At 39.9% G+C, this 20,000-nt stretch overlaps 1 protein-coding gene across 3 annotated transcripts in view; it reads left to right on the top strand.

The window, feature by feature from the left end:
* LOC128692952 (uncharacterized) overlaps positions 1-14,586 on the top strand; it is a 41,965-nt gene extending 27,379 nt beyond the window's left edge. For all 3 annotated transcript variants that reach the window (XM_053782340.2, XM_053782339.2, XM_053782338.2), the window contains exons 11-19: positions 2,001-2,193; positions 2,835-2,967; positions 3,553-3,720; positions 4,420-4,503; positions 6,672-6,801; positions 6,998-7,070; positions 12,512-12,619; positions 13,620-13,701; positions 14,357-14,586. In XM_053782340.2, the coding sequence (XP_053638315.2) occupies positions 2,001-2,193; positions 2,835-2,967; positions 3,553-3,720; positions 4,420-4,503; positions 6,672-6,801; positions 6,998-7,070; positions 12,512-12,619; positions 13,620-13,701; positions 14,357-14,539 (1,154 nt within the window). In that variant the 3' untranslated portion in view covers positions 14,540-14,586. The remainder of the gene's footprint in view (positions 1-2,000; positions 2,194-2,834; positions 2,968-3,552; positions 3,721-4,419; positions 4,504-6,671; positions 6,802-6,997; positions 7,071-12,511; positions 12,620-13,619; positions 13,702-14,356) is intronic.
* The last annotated feature ends 5,414 nt before the right edge of the window (positions 14,587-20,000 follow it).

The following is a 20,000-nucleotide window of genomic DNA, read 5'->3' as shown; positions in this document are numbered from 1 at the left end:
ATAAGCGATCTTGATGCCCATGATGCTCTGTATCTCCTTACAAGGTGTCTTACTATGCCTAGACTCACTTACTTCTTGTGTGCACCCTCTTTTGACAACCCAACACTCGATGAATATGACGCACACCTGAGATCAACTTTTAAGAAGGCACTGAACCTGTCACTAGAGGATGAGCAATGGGATCAGGCAACCCTCCCAGTGCGACTGGGAGGTATAGGGGTGCGTAAAGCAACGCATGTTGCTTTACCTACTTTTCTGTCTTCGTCTTCTGTCTTCGGTGGCCCGGTGGCCTGGTGGCTAAAGCTCCCGCTTCACACACGGAGGGCCCGCGTTCGATTCCCGGCGGGTGGAAATATTTCGACACGTTTCCTTACATCTGTTGTCCTGTTCACCTAGCAGCAAATAGGTACCTGGGTGTTAGTCGACTGGTGTGGGTCGCATGCTGGGGGACAAGATTGAGGACCCCAATGGAAATAAGTTAGACAGTCCTCGATGATGCACTGACTTTCTTGGGTTATCATGGGTGGCTAACCCTCCGGGGTTAAAAATCCGAACGAAATCTTATCTTATCTTCGAGTGCATTAGTCAAGAAGATAGTGCCCGAGCGCTTGAGAGACGTGGTAGGAGCTCAAGACCCCAGGTTTACTGAAGCAGCGATTCGGTGGGACACCCTTACAGACTCCTCCAGTAGACCAGCTCCTCCCAAACTGCACAGTCCCACTGGGACAAACCGATCATGGAAAAAATCGCCAACACAGACCGGGCCGCGGGGGCGTTGACCCCCGAAACTCTCTCCAGGTAAACTCCAGGTCTCCAGGTAATGCTTCAGGAAAGAACAAAGCTCGTCTCCTGGCAGTGAAGGCACCACACTCAGATTTCCTGTTAGCTGTTCCCAATTCCTCCCTGGGCATCCGTCTCGACCCACAGGCCATTCGGATTGGTGTTGCTCTTCGCTTAGCCGCCCCCATCCTCACCGAACATAGGTGCATTTGCGGCAGGGCGACAGCTGATCAATTCGGACTTCATGGTCTCGTGTGTCACACAGCAGAAGGGAAGTATGCCAGACATGAGGAGGTCAATGACATAATAAAGAGAAGCCTCGCCACAGCCCGTTGCCCAGCTCAACGGGAACCCCAAGTACAGAGGTCTGATGGAAGTCAAAAGCGTCCTGATGGAGCCACTATGCTACCCTGGAAGGATGGAAAGCAGATTGCCTGGGACTACACCTGTGCTGCCACACTGGCAGACACCTACTTGCCATACTCTGTAGTGGAAGGGGGTGGAGCTGCCAGCCACAGGGAGACCCAGAAGATCCGAAAATATGAAGACCTTCCCCCTTGCTATAACTTCATTCCAATAGAGTCGGAGACCCTTGGAGCATGGGGCAAGTGTGCTCTAAAGTTCCTCAAAGAGCTAGGTGAAAAGCTCATCAAAGAAACCAAGGACCACAGGGCGACCAGCTTCCTCTTTCAGAGACTCAGTGTTGCGATCCAGAGAGGAAATGCCTGCAGCATTCTGGGCATGCGGCCCACCGCAGGGGAGCTGGACGAAGTATTCGAGATGTAGCTCTGAGTTACCTATGTTGTTTTACTTTCTGTTGTATTTTTGTGAATGTTTGGCCAATGTATTTTGTCTTTAAATAAAACATACTTGAAATATAGGGGGTGGTAGGAGAAAGTTCTCAAACAGCTTCAGGGAGAACCTTGAGTTTTCCCTGAAGCAAGTTTATTCTTTTCTCTGAGGATGAGGGTCCCTACGACAGTTCTAGAGGTGGTACCTCCCTATAAATATATATATATATATATATATATATATATATATATATATATATATATATATATATATATATATATATATATATATATATATATATATATATATATATATATATATATATATATATATATATATATATATATATATATATATATATATATATATATATTAAGAAGCACAAACATGAATGTTATATAAAGCAGTGAGTTACCTTCATATATTAGTTTTATCATCACTGGGCGATGCTTACGTGAGAGAGGAGGAGATAACACAAGTCTTCAACAACAGCCATACACCTGATTTCTCTGACGTGATGGAGATGTACGCACCTAACTCTGAAGACCTTGATAATTATTCAGTACCTGTCAATGAATCAATCAACACCTGTACTCGCGACCGACGGGCCTGCTCTTACAGGTAAGTGCAGTGAACAAAATATATTTATGTAAATTATTAAAGGGCCAGGATGTTTTAAGACAAGTTATGATTTTATAAATTCGTTGGTCATTTTAACTGAACTAAGATAGGTGGCTGAAAGAAGGAAAATAATTTATCATCACCTGTTTATTAACTATCCTTCCAGATGAGCACAAGACTCAGGATTCAGAATGTATCCACACCAAAGGAATGCTTGGCAGATTTCTGCATCTGTAATATTCTACCTCTCTGCCAGTCATTAATTACCTCCAACACTTTCATATATAAATACTGTACATGTGTCAGTATAATTTTTTCTATATGAAATCAATACAGATCAATGTTTTGAAGGTAGATTTAATTATTATTGGAAAAAGCTAAACTCCTTATAGACTTCGAGTCATACTGGGCTTGGAGAATGGGACATAACTAGGTTTGATATGAAGGAGAAAGTAGCTCCTATTCCAAGGATTAAGATCCCGTCAGCATCTACACATCTTTTTTTTTGCAGGGAAACTTAAGCGCTAAATACATATCAAGTGGAAAGTGAGTGGTTTCCTAGAGATTTCCTTCTGCTTCTTTATATAACAATGTCGCTTTCATTTTTACAACTCTACTGAGTTTCTAGTTCTCCTCGTCAGGGACTTCTACGTGTGGAACAGTGACAGCTATGGCAAGTGCTATACCTATAATTCTGCCTTCCTCAAGATCAAGGTCGAGAATAACAGAGAAGTTAATGCCGCTCCTGTTAATACCTCCCTAGTCGGCCCCAACGTAAGTACAGGATGGCGATGTCACATTCATCGCTCATTTATCCTCTTTAATGTATATCTCTACTGCGTCACTTTATTATGCAATTAGCAGTGTAGTGTACATAAGTATATGATTTTGAATACTGTGGTCATTTATTTCATCATTGTGTAACCCTCATATGTTGATAAATGAACTGTATGGTTTATATATGAATTTTGTGGAAAAAGACACTTGTGTACCGTTGAGGACATTTATTAGAGGACTGAAGAAGTCACTCGTAGCTAAACGTTTCCTCTATTAAGTGTCCTGAACTGTACATATGAGTCTTTTTCCACATTGTGTCGGTATCACCATGCCATTTTTCGATAAATGAATTGCTCAGTCAGTCAGGTTAAGGTGTGTTGGATCTGGTCAGTAACTGGCTGGGTGACTGTGTGAACAGTTTTGCCCTTGGCTAAAGGCACTCTACCATTCGAGTCCATGGGCTTCCTGTATATTTATTATTATTGTTATTATATTCACGGGGGAGTGCTAAACTCGTAGGGGTTATGTGGTGCATTCTTTAGACATACTGCTTCGCTACTTGAACTTTGCTTTGCTTTACAGTATGGTCTACGACTGACAATTAACATCCACCAGAGCAACTACTTGGCGCTGTTGTCGCAAGACATAGGCTTGAGGGTCATTGTACACAGCCCCTACCAGCTACCTTTCCCGGAGGATGAAGGCTTTAACATCTCTCCAGGTGTTAGTGTGTCTGCTCGCATCACCAGGGTGAGTATGTCTCCCCAGATGTTTGTATCATGGCCTGTATTGCCAGGGTGAGTAGAACATGTGTTCACTAATAATGGACCTTGGATATACCTTTGACAGGTTTCGAGTTTTCCTCCTTCAGCCCGGGGCCAATCTTGTATGGTGCTTCCCTGATTAACTAGGTTATTGCTGCCAGTGGCCTGCTGGCCCTCATATCCATCACAGCCTGGTTGATTAATTTCCTCTTGCAGACTTATACACTTGTTCTCGCAGTGTTGTTGATATCATGTGGTAGAGTGTTAAACAGTCATCCCCCACGGATGTTGATACAATGTTCTCTGTATCTCTGCCTTTCACTGGGTCTATTTTACATTTTCTCTTTATATGTCGCTATAGTAGCGTGCCGATTTGGACTAGGCCCTCAAGTACTTTCCACAGATATATTAAGCAAATTTTATAAATTTGCTTGTAACAGATAAGTGAACTGCAGATATAAACCCAGATGTACTCCTGTTAACCCCTTTTGGGCCCTAGTTCCTAGGCCTTTTGCGTATCCATACGCTCTTGCGCTACCTTTTATAAGATGGATATCGGGTGCACAATAAACTAATGGTCCAAGTCGGACCGAAACGTTGTCGTCATAAGTTTCTCTTATGTCCGGGTTATTTGTGTATTATTCCAGTCACGGTATTGTGCCTTTTTATTTGTATCTGATTGCAGAGGAAGCTGATCAGGGTAGGCAAACCGCACGGTAACTGCAGGTCTGACACAGATTCTCAAATCTTCACTGAGTATTCAGCTGTTGTAAGTATCAACCAGTTTAGTTTTCCTCTTCTTATTTCAGTGTTTGCACACTCGACATGTTTAGCACGGTGTCCGGGACAAAAGTCACAGAAAAAATGGTCACAATTTTGGCTAGGAAAAAGTCAGTGGAAAAAAAGTCGCATTAGGTCAAGTAAGGTTGTGACTTTTCCCGTGACTTTCCTGGATCCGTTTAGCACACTACAATCTCGATGATACTGAGAAATTTAACGGAATATTGTTAAATAATGGACAAATTTATTTCAGCTTCCAAAATTTGAAAGCAACAGCTTTAACGTATAGTACATACTGTAAAGGTCTTGATATGTTACCACAAAAAATGTCGCGTTAACTGCACTTTTGTCCTTTTACTTAACATACTGTCTGTAATCCTACCAACATTAATACAAAACTACAAATGCTTGGATGCTTTTAATTAGTTTTTTGAGTGACAAAAATAAGGATGATGAACGACAAATGTCACGTCACAGCATGGGTAAATTTGGTAATGATAGAAATACCGACAAAATGGACAGCGAAACGTTGCCACAATAAAATGTCACATTAGTTGCCTCCGTGTCCATTTACCTCACAAGGGTAAATTTACGCGTACACATTATGTACATATTTTTCGCACGCATATTCAACGTATAAATGTGTTTGATTAGCAATTCACTGACACTACAAACATGCAAAATGCCATACATAACTAAATAATACGTTAAATAAAGTTATATTTACCTATCTCACCCCCTACCTTCCCCCTCATTCAATGTTTAACAGCTATTTTATGTGCCAGAGTAGCCTACAACTCATAGCATTTGTGGAAAAAAACAAAAGTTTATCTATGGGGGCAAAGGAAAGAAAGGGAGTGTACGAGAGTATAGTGGCATCAGCACTTTGATATGGGTGTGGGGCATGAGCTTTGAGCTTTGCAGCAAGAAGGAAGCTATATGCAATTGCGAAGTTATGTTTGAAAGCAACGTATAGTGCAGAGGATCTGAAGTGTAGAAATTAGAGGACAGTATGGGATCACTATGGGTATAATTCAGATGGCTGAGGGGGGGGTTATTGAGCTGGTTTGGGCATTTAGAGAGGATGAAGAGGTTGGGAAGACAATAATATAATCAAATTAAGCGCCAAACCCGTAAGAGGAGATATAAATCTGGGGTAGAAGGAAGGAGAGGTAGATGATTGAATGGTGAGGGTAAATAAGGCTTTGAGTTTTAGGGGCTTGAGTATCAGACTTACCTGGAGTATACTTGGAGGGTGTTCCAGGGGTCAACGCCCCCGCGGCCCGGTCCATGACCAGGCCTCGTGGTGGACCAGGGCCTGATCAACCAGGCTGTAGGAGTGTGTTAAACAATAGTGAACGGATTTTAATGGGCGTGCTGTTGGAGTGTGAACGACGTAACAGTTATGAAGGGATTCAGGAATTGGTTAACCGGACTTAAGTCTTGGACGTGGAGAGGACACTGAAGGAGTGATGGGGATATTGCAATCAGAGGGTTATCTGAATTGTGAAGTTAGAACACTTCTAGCAAAACAGCAATTGAATGAATGATAGTGAATATTTCCTCTTCTTGGGTCACTATCTTCGTGAGAGGCGGCGGATTAGGTAAAAAAAAAAAAACTGAAGGGAAGAATGTTTATCTTGCTTCTCGGGAGTGTATGCCACGCTTGTATATATTCTGGCTTCCTTCCCTTCGCACTTCTGTGTGACTAGTTAATGGTCTAAGTCTGACTGAATCGTTGTCATAAGTTTCGGTCTCTTATGTGCGGGATATTTATGTACTGGCTGTCATGTATATTATATTCGTGGGAAAATGCTAAACCCATGAATGGGATGCATATATGTTTGATGTTTGATCTAAGGAAAGAATTGCTCTATTTTCAGGAATTAAGGATGACTGTCTTGAAAGTCAGAATGACTGTGATAGAAAGCAGTAGGTTTAGTTATTATTGTATTCATGGGAAAGCGCTAAACCCGTAGGGGTCGTACAGTGCCTGGGAAATGTAAGGCATTCGGACTGTTTAAAGAATTAGAGCACAGGTCCATTAGTAATGGAAGTCTAGAAGCTCATGGTACTGAGGCTAAAACAGAGATGGTAGTCTTCAAAAGTTTTAATCTGTTATCTGAATAAATCTGTGATCCCTTTTTTAATTAATAGCGCTGCAAGAGGATGTGTATTGAACAAGCATATTGGCAAAGGTGTTACTGCTATGCGGGGAAAAGTCCTGCTTACGATTCTCGTCTACCCAAGCCTCAGACTCCTTGTGATATCGCCAATGTTAGCCACCGTAGGTCACTGACAGTTTATTTCATTTGTGTAAATATGTCTAGCAAATGACGTTAAATTTTTAAAATAGTTTTCGACACTTTTCGACAGCATTTGCATTGACAAGAATGAAATGCATGTTGTGTATTAATATTACTGCCACTTTTCTGGAAAATTGGTTGCCAGATATGTCTTAAATTTTGGTCTGTCTCTTTCAGAGCTCTGTATGGAGATGGTGAGGTTCAATTACCATCAGCAGAATTTAATATGTGACTGTCCACCAGCCTGCAGGTAAGCTCTTGTAGGATGGCAGGTATTGCTGAGAAAGTTAATTTAACATCTTTATGTACCCCATACCCATCATGTAGGAGAGAATGTTAGGAAGTTGCAATGTAAACACTGGGTAGAGCTTTATAATTCATAACTAGAAAATGCTTTACCTAGAACGAAGCTTTATTTAGAATTTTTTTTTTTAGCTTTACACTATGTTCCTAAGTAATTTTATTTAGGTATAGGCATATATAAGTACAGTTATACATATTTAGGTGATTACAGTTATCATACATAGTAACAAATGTGTAAATTGCCGAGGACAACCTGAAAAATCGGAGTTACTTATTTTCATTGGAGTCCCAGGTGATGCTGAACTAAAAGCACTTAAGAATATTCGTACGTCATAAAAAAAATATATATATATATATATATATATATATATATATATATATATATATATATATATATATATATATATATATATATATATATATATATATATATATATTTCATACACCGGACATCTTCCACTGAGGCAGTGTGACCCCAAAAAGAAATACATTTACCGCCTATCATTCTCACACTGTCTTGCCAGAAGCGTTTGACATCACATTTTAGACTAGTCTCCCAACAGCAGTCTCTCCCTCACCCCTCCTGAGTGTAGGTACTATACTTCTCGCCTCCAGAACTCCAGTCTCTCCCTCACCCCTCCTGAGTGTAGGTACTATACTTCTCGCCTCCAGAACTCCAGTCTCTCCCTCACCCCTCCTGAGTGTAGGTACTATACTTCTCGCCTCCAGAACTCCAGTCTCTCCCTCACCCCTCCTGAGTGTAGGTACTATACTTCTCGCCTCCAGAACTCCAGTCTCTCCCTCACCCCTCCTGAGTGTAGGTACTATACTTCTCGCCTCCAGAACTCCAGTCTCTCCCTCACCCCTCCTGAGTGTAGGTACTATACTTCTCGCCTCCAGAACTCCATTCTCTCCCTCACCCCTCCTGAGTGTAGGTACTATACTTCTCGCCTCCAGAACTCAAGTTCGGCTAACTGGTTGCCCTAAATAACATCATATTTGCTCGCACTCCAACATTATGTTCACTCAAAAAAAAAACCCCACTTGCCTCCACTCCTATCTAATGTGTTCAAAAAAGCCTGATTTAACCCCCCACCCCCGCTACCTCCAACCTTCCCTGGGATGACTCCACCTCGCCCACTTAGTCATTCTATTTTATTCCATCCTCTTTTAAATGTTAAAAACACCTCAACATCCATTCCTCCGAATAATACTCCGTATTACAAAATGGACATAAATTCGTTAGAAAACATTCAGCGTAGGATGACTAAATTAATACCTAGCATTAGAAATCTTCCTTATGAAGAAAGATTGAAGACTCTTAAGTTACATTCACTTGTTAGACGAAGAATGAGGGGAGACCTGATCGAAGTGTATAAGTGGAAGATAGGTATTAATAAAGGGGATATTAATAAGGTCTTGAGGATGTCTCTCCAAGAGAGAACCCGCAGTAATGGATTTAAATTAGATAAGTTTAGATTTAGAAAGGACATAGGAAAGTATTGGTTTGGAAATAGGGTAGTTGATGAGTGGAACAGTCTACCTAGTTGGGTTATTGAGGCTGGGACTTTGGGTAGTTTCAAATTTAGGTTGGATAAATACATGAGTGGGAGGGGTTGGATTTGAGTGGGACTTTCACATCAAAGCTTATTTCTTGGGTGGCATTGAAAATTGGGTTGGGCAAATGTTTTGTTAGTGGGATGAATTGTAAAGGACCTGCCTAGTATGGGCCAGCAGGCCTCCTGCAGTGTTCCTCCTTTCTTATGTTCTTATGTTCTTATCTAATCTCCACTACTTGATGGAAACGTTGTCTTTGAGAAATTATGTGAGTGAATTTCACAGGTACAATCCTGAATTAACATTTCACACACATAGCTGGGGAGAACTCTGGCACTTCTAAAAAATACACAATAGACCCCCTGGCTGTCTTCAAGAAGGCACTGGACAGACACCTGAAGTCAGTACCTGACCAACCAGGCTGTGGTTCGTACGTCAAGTTTGCGTGCGACCAGCAGTAACAGCCTGGGTGATCAGACCCCGATCCACCACGAGGCCCGGTCTCAGACCGAGCCGCGGGGGCGTTGACCCCCTAAACTGCCAGTTGTACCTGAGAGACAAGTGGGATTGTAGCAACAGTGGGTCACTACACTGTCCCTCCTTCATGTCCACCTTCTCGCTTCCCAAACTCACATCTGGACCTTAAATTATGTTCTAGAATCTATTAAACAAAATATTCCAAGCCAGTAACACTGGCTGGATTAAATTTGGTTGTGGAGTGTATATATAAAGAAATTATTGACCTTGACAACTGATTTATATAAAATTTTATACATTATGCAAAAAAGAATATATCTTACCAAATTACGGTCTTGATATATCCTAACACCTCCCTAGCAGGCTGATAAATACTATTGGCCAATAAATATATACATTACATGTAGTGAGATTTAGTTCACACTGGTGGACAATGTAGATCCTCCAGCAACAGCTCATGTTTTCTTGCGCATCATCTTTATTTTGATAATTTTACTTTATATCTGAACTCTTCCAGATACACGTTAAATTCACTTATTATATAAGACACTGTATTTGCCGATACTATTTCTATTGGCTTAGAAAACATGAAATTCTCCACAAACTCCCGCTACGATCTGTATTACTCCGCCATTTTCGTTGCTCTCCTCAACTTTTGTCTACCAATACATCTTTTCAATTAATTTAATAACATTTCCAGGTGTGTACTACACTTTTATTATTGAAATATTCATTTCCTCTAGATTACAACATTTTTCACTTTACTTATTCAACTCCTTACAGAATATAAGGAAATATTAGAGAATATTCTTAGTCCTTATGTCACAGAGCATCTTTTAAAAGTCAATGAAGATACACACCTACACAATTTCAGATAAACGTTATTATCTCCATCAGTTCTTACAGATCCCAGGAAAATTATCAAAATTGTCCATATAATTATAACCATAATTTTTAAAGGGGTGGAGTGGTAAGCCAGTGGAAGGCCTCGGTCTGATGACCGAAATCTCCACAAGCTGTGGGTCATCAGATGACTAAGACCAACGTCAGGAAACACTTGTCCTGTTTCCTGACAAACCTAATACCTACTTACCATCTAATTTCTAAGCTCCCAATTTTCTGCTCAGTATTCACACCACAAATTGCCCTCAGACATGGCAGCTCCACTACCTCCAGCCTCCTCCTCGCTGCAACGTTTAAAAACCATTAGTCACGCCCGTACAACAGTGTTGGTACAACTATACATTCCCCATTTTGCCTCCACGAATAAAGTACTTTGTTTCCAGAGATAATTCACTGCACGACCCATCAATTTTCCCTTCTTAATTTTGTGGTTTACCCCAACTTTCATGGACCCAGTACAGATATCTGAACACATTCACTTCCTCCATGCTTTTTCCCTCCAATTTAATATCCAATTTTTCACTGACTATATTTTTTTTTCTCTTTCATCACCTGGCTCTTTCCTATGTTCACTTTTAATATCCTCCCAAATTCTGCAACCAACCTTCGTAAATTGTCTTTTCTATATCCAAAAGAGAACATTCGTCAGCAAAAAAGCAGCTGGAGTATCTCCCACTTCGTATCAGATTCACTTTTTTTTAATCTTACACCTCGCTCTCAACACATTAGCATTCACCTCATCTATAAATGTTTTTATCATTGCCAGGGAAGCTCGGGGAACTTTTAAGAGAGTATTTTGACTAATGACTTTTTAAATTGATGCTGGTTATTATGACTTAGTATGATAATATTTGTGTTGAGTGTTTAATGTTCACTGCTTCTATTGCTTAATTTATTCTTGTGTTTGTTGTATATATATATTTATGGCTATAAGTACTAGTTGAGCTAGGTGGTCAAAGCTCACTCAGGTCACCCACTGGTCCGGGGGTCGATCCCCAGTACGGCTGGAAACATTAGGACAAATTTCCTTAAGTCACCTGCTGTTCATGTTCACCTAGCGATAACATAGGTACCTGGGTGTTAGTCGACTGGTGTGGGTCGCATCCTGGGGACAAAATTTACCTAATTTCCTCGAAATGCTCTACAATACAAGGGGCTTTCTATACAGTAGTATGTCATTGATGTCAGATAGGCCTGTATACCTTGTACATGTACTTGTAGAAATAAAGATTATTATTATTATTATTATTATTATTATTATTATTATTATTATTATTATTATTATTATTATTATTATTAAGTGCTCTGTATGTTACAACAACTACTATCATCTATAAATATAATTATATTTTGCTAATGATATTGTTTCCCAAAATAAAACCTGTAATAAAAAAATAATGATAATACCCTGTAATAATCATTAATAGTAATAAATGCTTGGCCCTTTTCTCAGCTGGTAACAACATTATATAATAATTTATATCTAACATCACTCAGTACTGTAATTTTTGTACAGCTCACTGTGAAATACAGTATCCTATGTATTATTTAAATTACTATATATTATTTAAATTTCTTGCTAAGGCAGGATGACCCAAAGAAGGAAATGCACTATAATTTATTAAATTACTGTCTTGCCAGAAGTATGCTAATATCACAATTCAGATTACCCTTCTGCCTGCACTATCACCATCCTTCCTTCAGAGTGCAGGCACTGCCTCTCCCACCTCCAAGACTCAGGTTCGGCTAACTGGTTTCCCTGAATCTCTTCATAAAGCTTTGCTCACATTTCATCAGCAAATCCATTAAAAAAAAAAACTTTTCCATTCACTACTATAACACACACACATACACAAGCCTCTTGGATGATAAGGCCTCCAAGAACTCAAAGCCTTTTTTACCCTCTCCCTTCAAGTGTTCCTGGGACCCCTCCTTTCTTCCGCCCCATCATCCTTCATTCATTCATTCATTAAAGATTTGCCGGTACTTCCGGCCCGGGTCTTCTCCAGATGGTGACCCGGCGGTGGCCCCCTGGGCGGGGGTGTCGTTCGTCTTCTTCATTCTTCTATCTTCTCTCTTGGGCCCTCCGGTTGGAGGGTAACTTCTTCTATCTTGAATTGACTCCCCCAGTGGGGAGTGTCCCATCATCTTATCCTTTCCCATCCTTTATATATGCCCAAACACCTCAACAATCCCCCTCCCACTCGGTGACCCCCACCCCATACGGCCTATTGTCTGCACTCTAAATTTTCTGCACAATATTCACACTATACATTGCTCTCAGACACGATACTCCATAATGGGTTTCATTTTGTACAGTAACATCTTTTTAGTTAAATATTCATAATATTTTTGATGGTATATTGTGCGTTACTGAATATACTATGAGTGAAAGACCATGACTATGATACCTACATTATGCTGCTTATTAGTGTCTTCTCGTGTCTACAGCGAGACCATATATGACAGCCAGGTGACATTAAGTGAGGAAAATAAACCATTCTACGTAATAATTCAGAATTTGGTGAAGAGGAAGTTGGCAGATGACTTGTGTGGGGGGTGAGTATAATTATTGTTGCTCTGTATTCATGAGAAAGTGGTAAACTTGTATGGGTCGTGCCACACCTGGGAAAAAGGCAACAATCAGGTTTGATCCATGGAAGAGACGGGCAACCCTCCAATTCCTGAACACTTTCCTTGAACTGCCAGAATGAACAGCATTTGTCTGTTTTAGACACTTGATCAGTTTGTTGTTTGTATCACTATAGTCACTTTAATAATAATGTAATCAAGTAAAGCGCTAAACCTGAAACAGTCATACAACGCTGAATAGGCAGTTGTAGACCATAGCAGCAAGATGTCTAATAAAAAATAAGGTTAAATTATTTATTTTTTTGTGTGTATGTGTACAGATGGAAAATAATGGTAGTTCAATTACAGTACTATATTTAGGCCTAGTTGGTTTATACATTTGGTTTCAAACTAATCGACCACGCATTGTAACTACTTTCAACCTGTGCATCACCAGTCACGGTTGTTTTAATCCTAGAATAGGGATTACATTATTATTATTATGATTGTATTATTATCATTAAAACTAAGCGCTAAACCACCAGAGTCATACATCGCTGCACAGAAAGAGTACAGTAAACTCAGTGTATACATACACCCCCTTGAAATATACTTGTATCTCTCTCAGTACACATACATCAAAATATACTAAAGTGGTTATATACACATCTCTATTTAACCGTGAAGACAAAACTAATAGCCTGTCTCTTACCTTATTTTACCTTGTGGGTTTAGCGCTTAGTTGTCACTAGAGTAATATTAATAATTAGCCTATTTTAAATGTAGCCTTCCTGTTTTTGCTGAGAATTTGCTTAAGTTATTGGCCTAAGTAAATTTGTTGGGCCGTTATCGAGCTATGAGCCCGTATTGTATCATACTGAGGCCCTATTCTAATTCTAGCATCTGATTTGATAGCCATTTACAACATTATGGTAGACTATATAAATAATTGTTATTGGACACTAAAGCAAGTGTAATTCTCCCAAAGAAACTCGAGTGATGCAGTTCGCATCCACCTCTACCTGGACTCCCTTAATTACGAGATCATTCAAGAGAGCCCCGCCTACACGGTAAGTCTTCATTTATTGGTATTTAGTAAATAGAAAAGTCATATTGCACAATTTAGGCAGCATGGACGAAATCATAAAGCAAAGGAATCATACAGATGAGTCATTACAGTAGAGGCAGCAACATACAGAAATCTTAACAACACATGTAACACACCTGAACTGAACTGAGAGTCAGTGAGCAGTAAATGCTTTAACAACTGAAAACTTCATAAGGTGTAAATTAGGTTATTACAAATAGATTAATTTCATACATAAAGTAACAACAAACCGCATGAATAAGCATTATAATCATAACTAACCGCTAAACCCACAAGGGTCATACAACGCTGACATGAAAACAACTCTGTGAATCCGAAAGAAAAAAAAAACATTACATGAACCTCTTACTTGAGGCATAATTTTATATCATTAAATACTGTATACTGCACTATATTGTACTTCATTTCTGTTATGTAGAATGTGAATAACTCTAAGTAAACATCCACAGTATACATCATGTACACATATATAGCTTCTACTGACTTGAAAGACACTAAGATTTAAGGAGAATTTAAGGGATAATAAAATTATTGCATAAAGTGCAAGAATTTTAATCCCGTAGTAATGATCTGCCTAATTCCTAACTTAAAAAAATAATTCTTGTTTACACCCGCAGTGGGACACACTTGTGTCTAATGTTGGTGGTAACTTGGGGCTGTTTATCGGCATGTCACTGATGACTGTGGTGGAGCTGATGGAATTCCTGGTCGATGTGATTCTTATCTACTTCAAGTCTCGCCAGAAAGTTAAGCCTAACTCACAAATGAGGATTGTTACTCCCATACAAAACAAGGAATAAAATCACGACGGAAGTGGACTGCTGAACCTCTGAAATGGAATTTTGATTTTATGATAATTAGATTTTTGGGGGGTATATTTATGATTAATAGTTTTAGACATCTATGAAAATGTTTCACCATAGCTACATCTCTCTCTCTGACATCTTTTACCTAGGGTAATGATAGGCAAGCTGACATAACAGTATAAAACTTATACAGATAACCCGCACATAGGAGAAAGAAGCTTATGACGATGTTAAGGTCCGGCTTGGAACATTAACTAGTCACATTAACACACGAAAGTGCGGGGGTCAATGTATATATGAGAGGACATTATTATTATTATTATAATCAAGGGGAAGCGCTAAACCCGGAGGATTATACAGCGCCTGGGGGGGATGTGGAAGGCATTCAGGCTTAATTCGGGGAACTGGAGCACAGATCAAATTCCCTAAATCAAGAGCCCCTCACCAACATCAAGGAACCTTCCTTGAGGGGATGTGAGAGGACAGGGACGGGACAAAGAAATTATGGGGAACGCTAAACCCGTAGGGATTATACAGCGCCTTTGGGGGGAGAAGGGCATTCAGGCTTAATTCAGGGAATTGAAACCGTTCCAATTTCCTAGATCAAGAGCACCTCGCCAGCATCAGGGTATAAAACTTGTCTTACGAGTGAAATCTCATGCTCTTTTCATTATTATTACTAAGCGCTAAACTCACAATGGTCATACAGCACAGTAGAGTTAAAGAATGGATATGCAGAACCCGTATTATTATAATCAAAAAGAAGCGCTAAGCCACAAGGGCTATACAGCGCTTGCAGAACCCGTAATGTCAGCAACATGGGCTATGCATTATGATAAATTTGTGCACTTTGTGGTATGGAATTGAACACACTTAAGCATCGCACAGCTCTTGAAGTCATTCTCTGAAATAATTACAGGCAGCTTGCATGATGATGCCAAGCCTCACCTCATGTCACAATTGTACTTTTTGATAATTCTTTAACTGTTGTGTTGTGGTAAATAATAGTAATATAATCAAACTAAGCACTAGACCCAAAGGGGTTATACACCTGTGATATTCACGTTTGTTTCTCTGTAGGAATTTATGGGGAGCTCTAAACCCGTAGAGATTATACAGCATTTGTGGGGGGGGGGGATGAGGAATGGAAGGCATTCAGGCTTAATTCAGGGAACCGGAGCACAGATCCAGTTCCCTAGATCAAGAGCCCCCACCATCATCAAGGGACCTCCCTCGGGAGTTGGCATTTATATTATTATTATTATAATCAAAAAGAAGGTTGGAATTTATAAAGCTCACATTTTTGCAAAACTCAATAAATGCTTGCTCTGCATATTATTATTATTATTATTATAATCAAGGGGGAAGCACTAAACCCATAGGATTATACAGTGCTTGGGGGAGGGATGGAAGGTATTCAGGCTTAATTCAGGGAACTGGAGCACAGATCCAGTTCCCTAGATCAAGAGCCCCTCACCAGCATTAAGGAACCTTCCTTGAGGGGTTGCTCTGCATAGTGCCTTGTTTTACTCCATCTTTCACTTACGCATTAGGCTGTCAATCCAAGGGATGTTGTTATAATCAAAATCAAGCACTAAACCCATTAGGGTCACAGCGCTAACCCAAGGGATGAAAGTGTTACTTGATGCAATAGTAACAAAGTTTCTAATGTTTCTTGGCACCAGTGTTATGGCCTTATCTCAGACATGAGATTAGGAAGCCACATTGTATTTCTCAGTTAGCATTGTTTGCAAATTTAGATACAAAGCAATGCTGTTTATAAATTATGGCACCCTGGAAACTAAAAAAAAAAAAAAATGCAAACAACCCTGCGAGTCTTCACCGTATATATCTTTTAACATTTTGCCATTATAATTCTAATTACCAATGTAAAGCCTTTCGTACTGAATTAATGAGCAGAAACCCAGCCCTTCTATAGAAATACATCACCTATGATTACCTTCCTAAAACTCACCTTGTGCGTCAGATACTTTCAACAATTACTAAAATCAAATAAAGCACTAAACCGACAAGGGCCATGATACTATCAAATGACTCATGAGTTAGGTATAAGCACTGGATGACTCCACTTATCCAGGATATTCTAGACAAACGAACTGAACTGTATTTTTCCTACTGAACCAGCCGCTGTTTGTGTACTACATATCTATAAAGTGGACAGTACTGCGAGAGCATTAGGATACACCAATTAGGTCATTTTTACCATGTGCTTTATTACAACTATGTTTCAATTATGAAATTCATGGGGAAGTTGTAAATATGCAAGGGTCATACAATGCCTAGGGAATGAGAGGTAACTAGGTTATATCCAAGGAAGGGGAGAATATACCCAATTCCTTAGATCAAAAGCCCTTCATCAGCATGAAGGCAATCCCCCCTCCTCCCCAATGAAGGTATACTAATGTCCCTATCAATGAACAGTGAGGCAATGTTCAAGACAGTGACTAGAAGGCAGACTATCATAACATTTTCCTTGTACGTATGTACCAAGGTGCCACATGTACTGTGCTTGTAACCAAGCCTGAGCTTGACTGATATCTGTATGTTTACTTTGTATGTACTTGTTTATATGCATGTTATCCTAGTCAAATCTACTTAGGCTTCAAAATGAATTCTTGTGACGTAAGAAGAGGGAAATGATTGCTATCATGAAGATTAGGTACTACAGACCAATTAAAGTCAAGTACTATAGAAAGATACATGTAAATATCAATACAGGAAAGAGAATGAGCGTGAAAATTTAAACATATGGGGATCAAACCATACCCCGGCCGGGATTGAACCCGCGGTCAGAGTCTCAAAACTCTAGACCGTCGCGTTAGCCACTAGACCAGCTAGCCACAATAAGATTCGTCCAACTAGGTATATTTCTACACCATAGGAAGGTTAGCATAGGCACCACTGTGACCACGCTAGCTGGAGATTCATCTGTAAAAACTTGCATTTGTGGTCACAGTGGTGCCTATGCTAACCTTCCTATGGTGTAGAAATATACCTAGTTGGACGAATCTTATAAAGTGTACCACTTGCCCAAATACTCGGGCTACAGTATAGTGAAGCGGAATATGAACTAGAAGTCAAAAATAAGGGATATCGTTGCATGCAAGTGCACTCTCATGTGTCTCATCGGGAAATGGATCTAATGACTGTACCAAAACATAGCCAGAAATAGGAAGTCCAACTATGTAACAATTTTAATTCTAGTAAACAAACACATATAGGGGGTTAAATGGGAGGGCAACAACTGGAGCTTTCCTTGATACCTCCTGTACCCTCTGATATTCCACTGCAATACTGCCATTATGAGTAATTTAGCAATTCAGGAGTAACAGATAATAGCTGGTGGCTATTAGCTGTAGTGATCAGTAGTCAATGTGTGGAGATAGCAGTAGTAAGAGATTTGTGGGTATTGTAGATTTAAAATGTAGGGCAGGAGTAGATATAGGGGTTATGGAGGGTGAGAATGTGAAGGTATGAAGGGTGGGTCAAGATCCATAGTGGGTTGTCTTTTCAGTATAATTCAATATGACTGGAGGTGTTTCTGTAGGCAAGGCAGTAGCAGATGGCATAGTACAAGAAGGTGAAAGGAGTAGATGGAGTGACATTGGCAACTGGTACAATGGTGAGAAACTGTTAGAGGATAGTGAGTCTGAGTGAATACAGGGAAAGTAGTGACAGTATGTGGATGTGGATGGGTTTCTACTGTCACAGCAGGGCAAGACACTGCGATTAGGCAAGTGAAGCATGAAGGAGTAATAAGTGGGCAAGGAGTTTTAGAAACTAAAGGTATTTGGAGTCTAGTTGAAAGCCCAGTTGGGAAAGCCTATGTAGGGAAAGAAACATGAAAAATAAAAGATGAAGGAAAAATAGGAGGTATCAAGGTAGGAATGTCAAGAGGCTAGGATTTCATAAGGGCTGGACACAGAATTGACTGTGGGAGAGGATACAGCAGGGACTTGTGGGTGCCGAGCAGATCTGGAGTAGAACTGTGGAAGCCTTCCTTGGAGTTAAGTCACTGCCACAGTGTATGATAAGCCTTCCCATTCCTCAAGACAGTGAATTTTGCACTCATAAGAAAACTGCAAAGGTCAGAGGCATCAAAGGTGTCAGGTAGATGCCATCACCTGGATCAGGCAACAAGCAGTGCATGAAAGCATTACCAGATCTGAGGAGAGTTCAGGGGTGCCACAAGGGTCAACAGATTGAGCAGTATGAAGACTATACATACAATATTAGTAATCTCTCCCCACCCATGATTGAGCCCAACAATAGGAGGCTTAACTGTTGACTAAAACAAATAACCTCAGGGTTAATAGAGGCATATGCAAGTACCATCAGTAAGATGAACATGAGCCACTGGACTGAAGTGGTGCCCATTTACAGATGCTTACTTGGCCCTAGCTGAACACCTCTCTACCAGGCAGGAAAGTGATGCTAGGCCAGCCAATCTGATTCAGCAGGGCCATAGCTAAATCTCTCTACTGACTTCTACCTACCAAAGAATCGTGTTGCCTATCTGCAGATTACAGACTACCAGTCTCTTCAACTTCTAGGCAGGAGGAAACTAGGAATGTATGGGTTATAATGCATGGTAAACAAACAAAACAGTGTTTAATTAGGCCACTACATGTCAAGACTATTCTGCAGGAGTTAAACTCATCCAGTAAGGCCAAAACAGCAGAGGCCATAATCCCCCTATCGTGTAAAGGCCCTGCCATTACGAGGGTGGGAGTCATGGTATTCCTATGTAATAAGGGTGATTAATCTGTATGGGGTTCTCAATACCTGGTGCTTATTGAGATAAATGGTATAAAATACTGACACAATGGAAAAATAAAGCATTGCACTATACTGCATTTGTGTTTATTTTTCCATCTGGTGCTTATTATGACACTACATAGAATGGTTTAGTAAAGATTTATAAGGACACTTGTATAGATAAATACAACAGCTGTAATAGAAACTTTTATTCAGCTAGTGCAGATATAGCTAGACAATCTTAAAATAATACTAAGGTGGAAAACAGGTATTATCATGGAAATTGTAAATGTTGACTGTATATTTTATTGACAAATATCATGGGGTAAAATATACAGAGAAGTTTTGTATGCAAAATCATACCCACCTAGTAAAGCAACTGAGTTCTGAAATGGTGAAATGCAAACATGAAACTTAAATATATTTCAACTAGTCATTTAACCAAGAAAACATTATGAAGATATACATCAAAAGATGGCATTCACGTGGATCTGCATAATGAGATAACAGATAGTAAAATCATTACATACTAAGGTTTGATACTCAAAAAATATTTAGTACTGGACTGGAAATCTGCTACAGTATGCCTGCTCTGCAAATGAAGCTTAAGAACTTGTATGCATTAACAGATGTTCACATTATTATTAGAATCAAAACCAAGCGCTAAGCCCACGAG

Source organism: Cherax quadricarinatus, chromosome 38 (genome assembly GCF_038502225.1).
Source record: "Cherax quadricarinatus isolate ZL_2023a chromosome 38, ASM3850222v1, whole genome shotgun sequence".
Classification (NCBI taxonomy): Eukaryota; Metazoa; Arthropoda; class Malacostraca; order Decapoda; family Parastacidae; genus Cherax; species Cherax quadricarinatus.
This window is presented reverse-complemented; position numbering and strand designations above follow the sequence as displayed.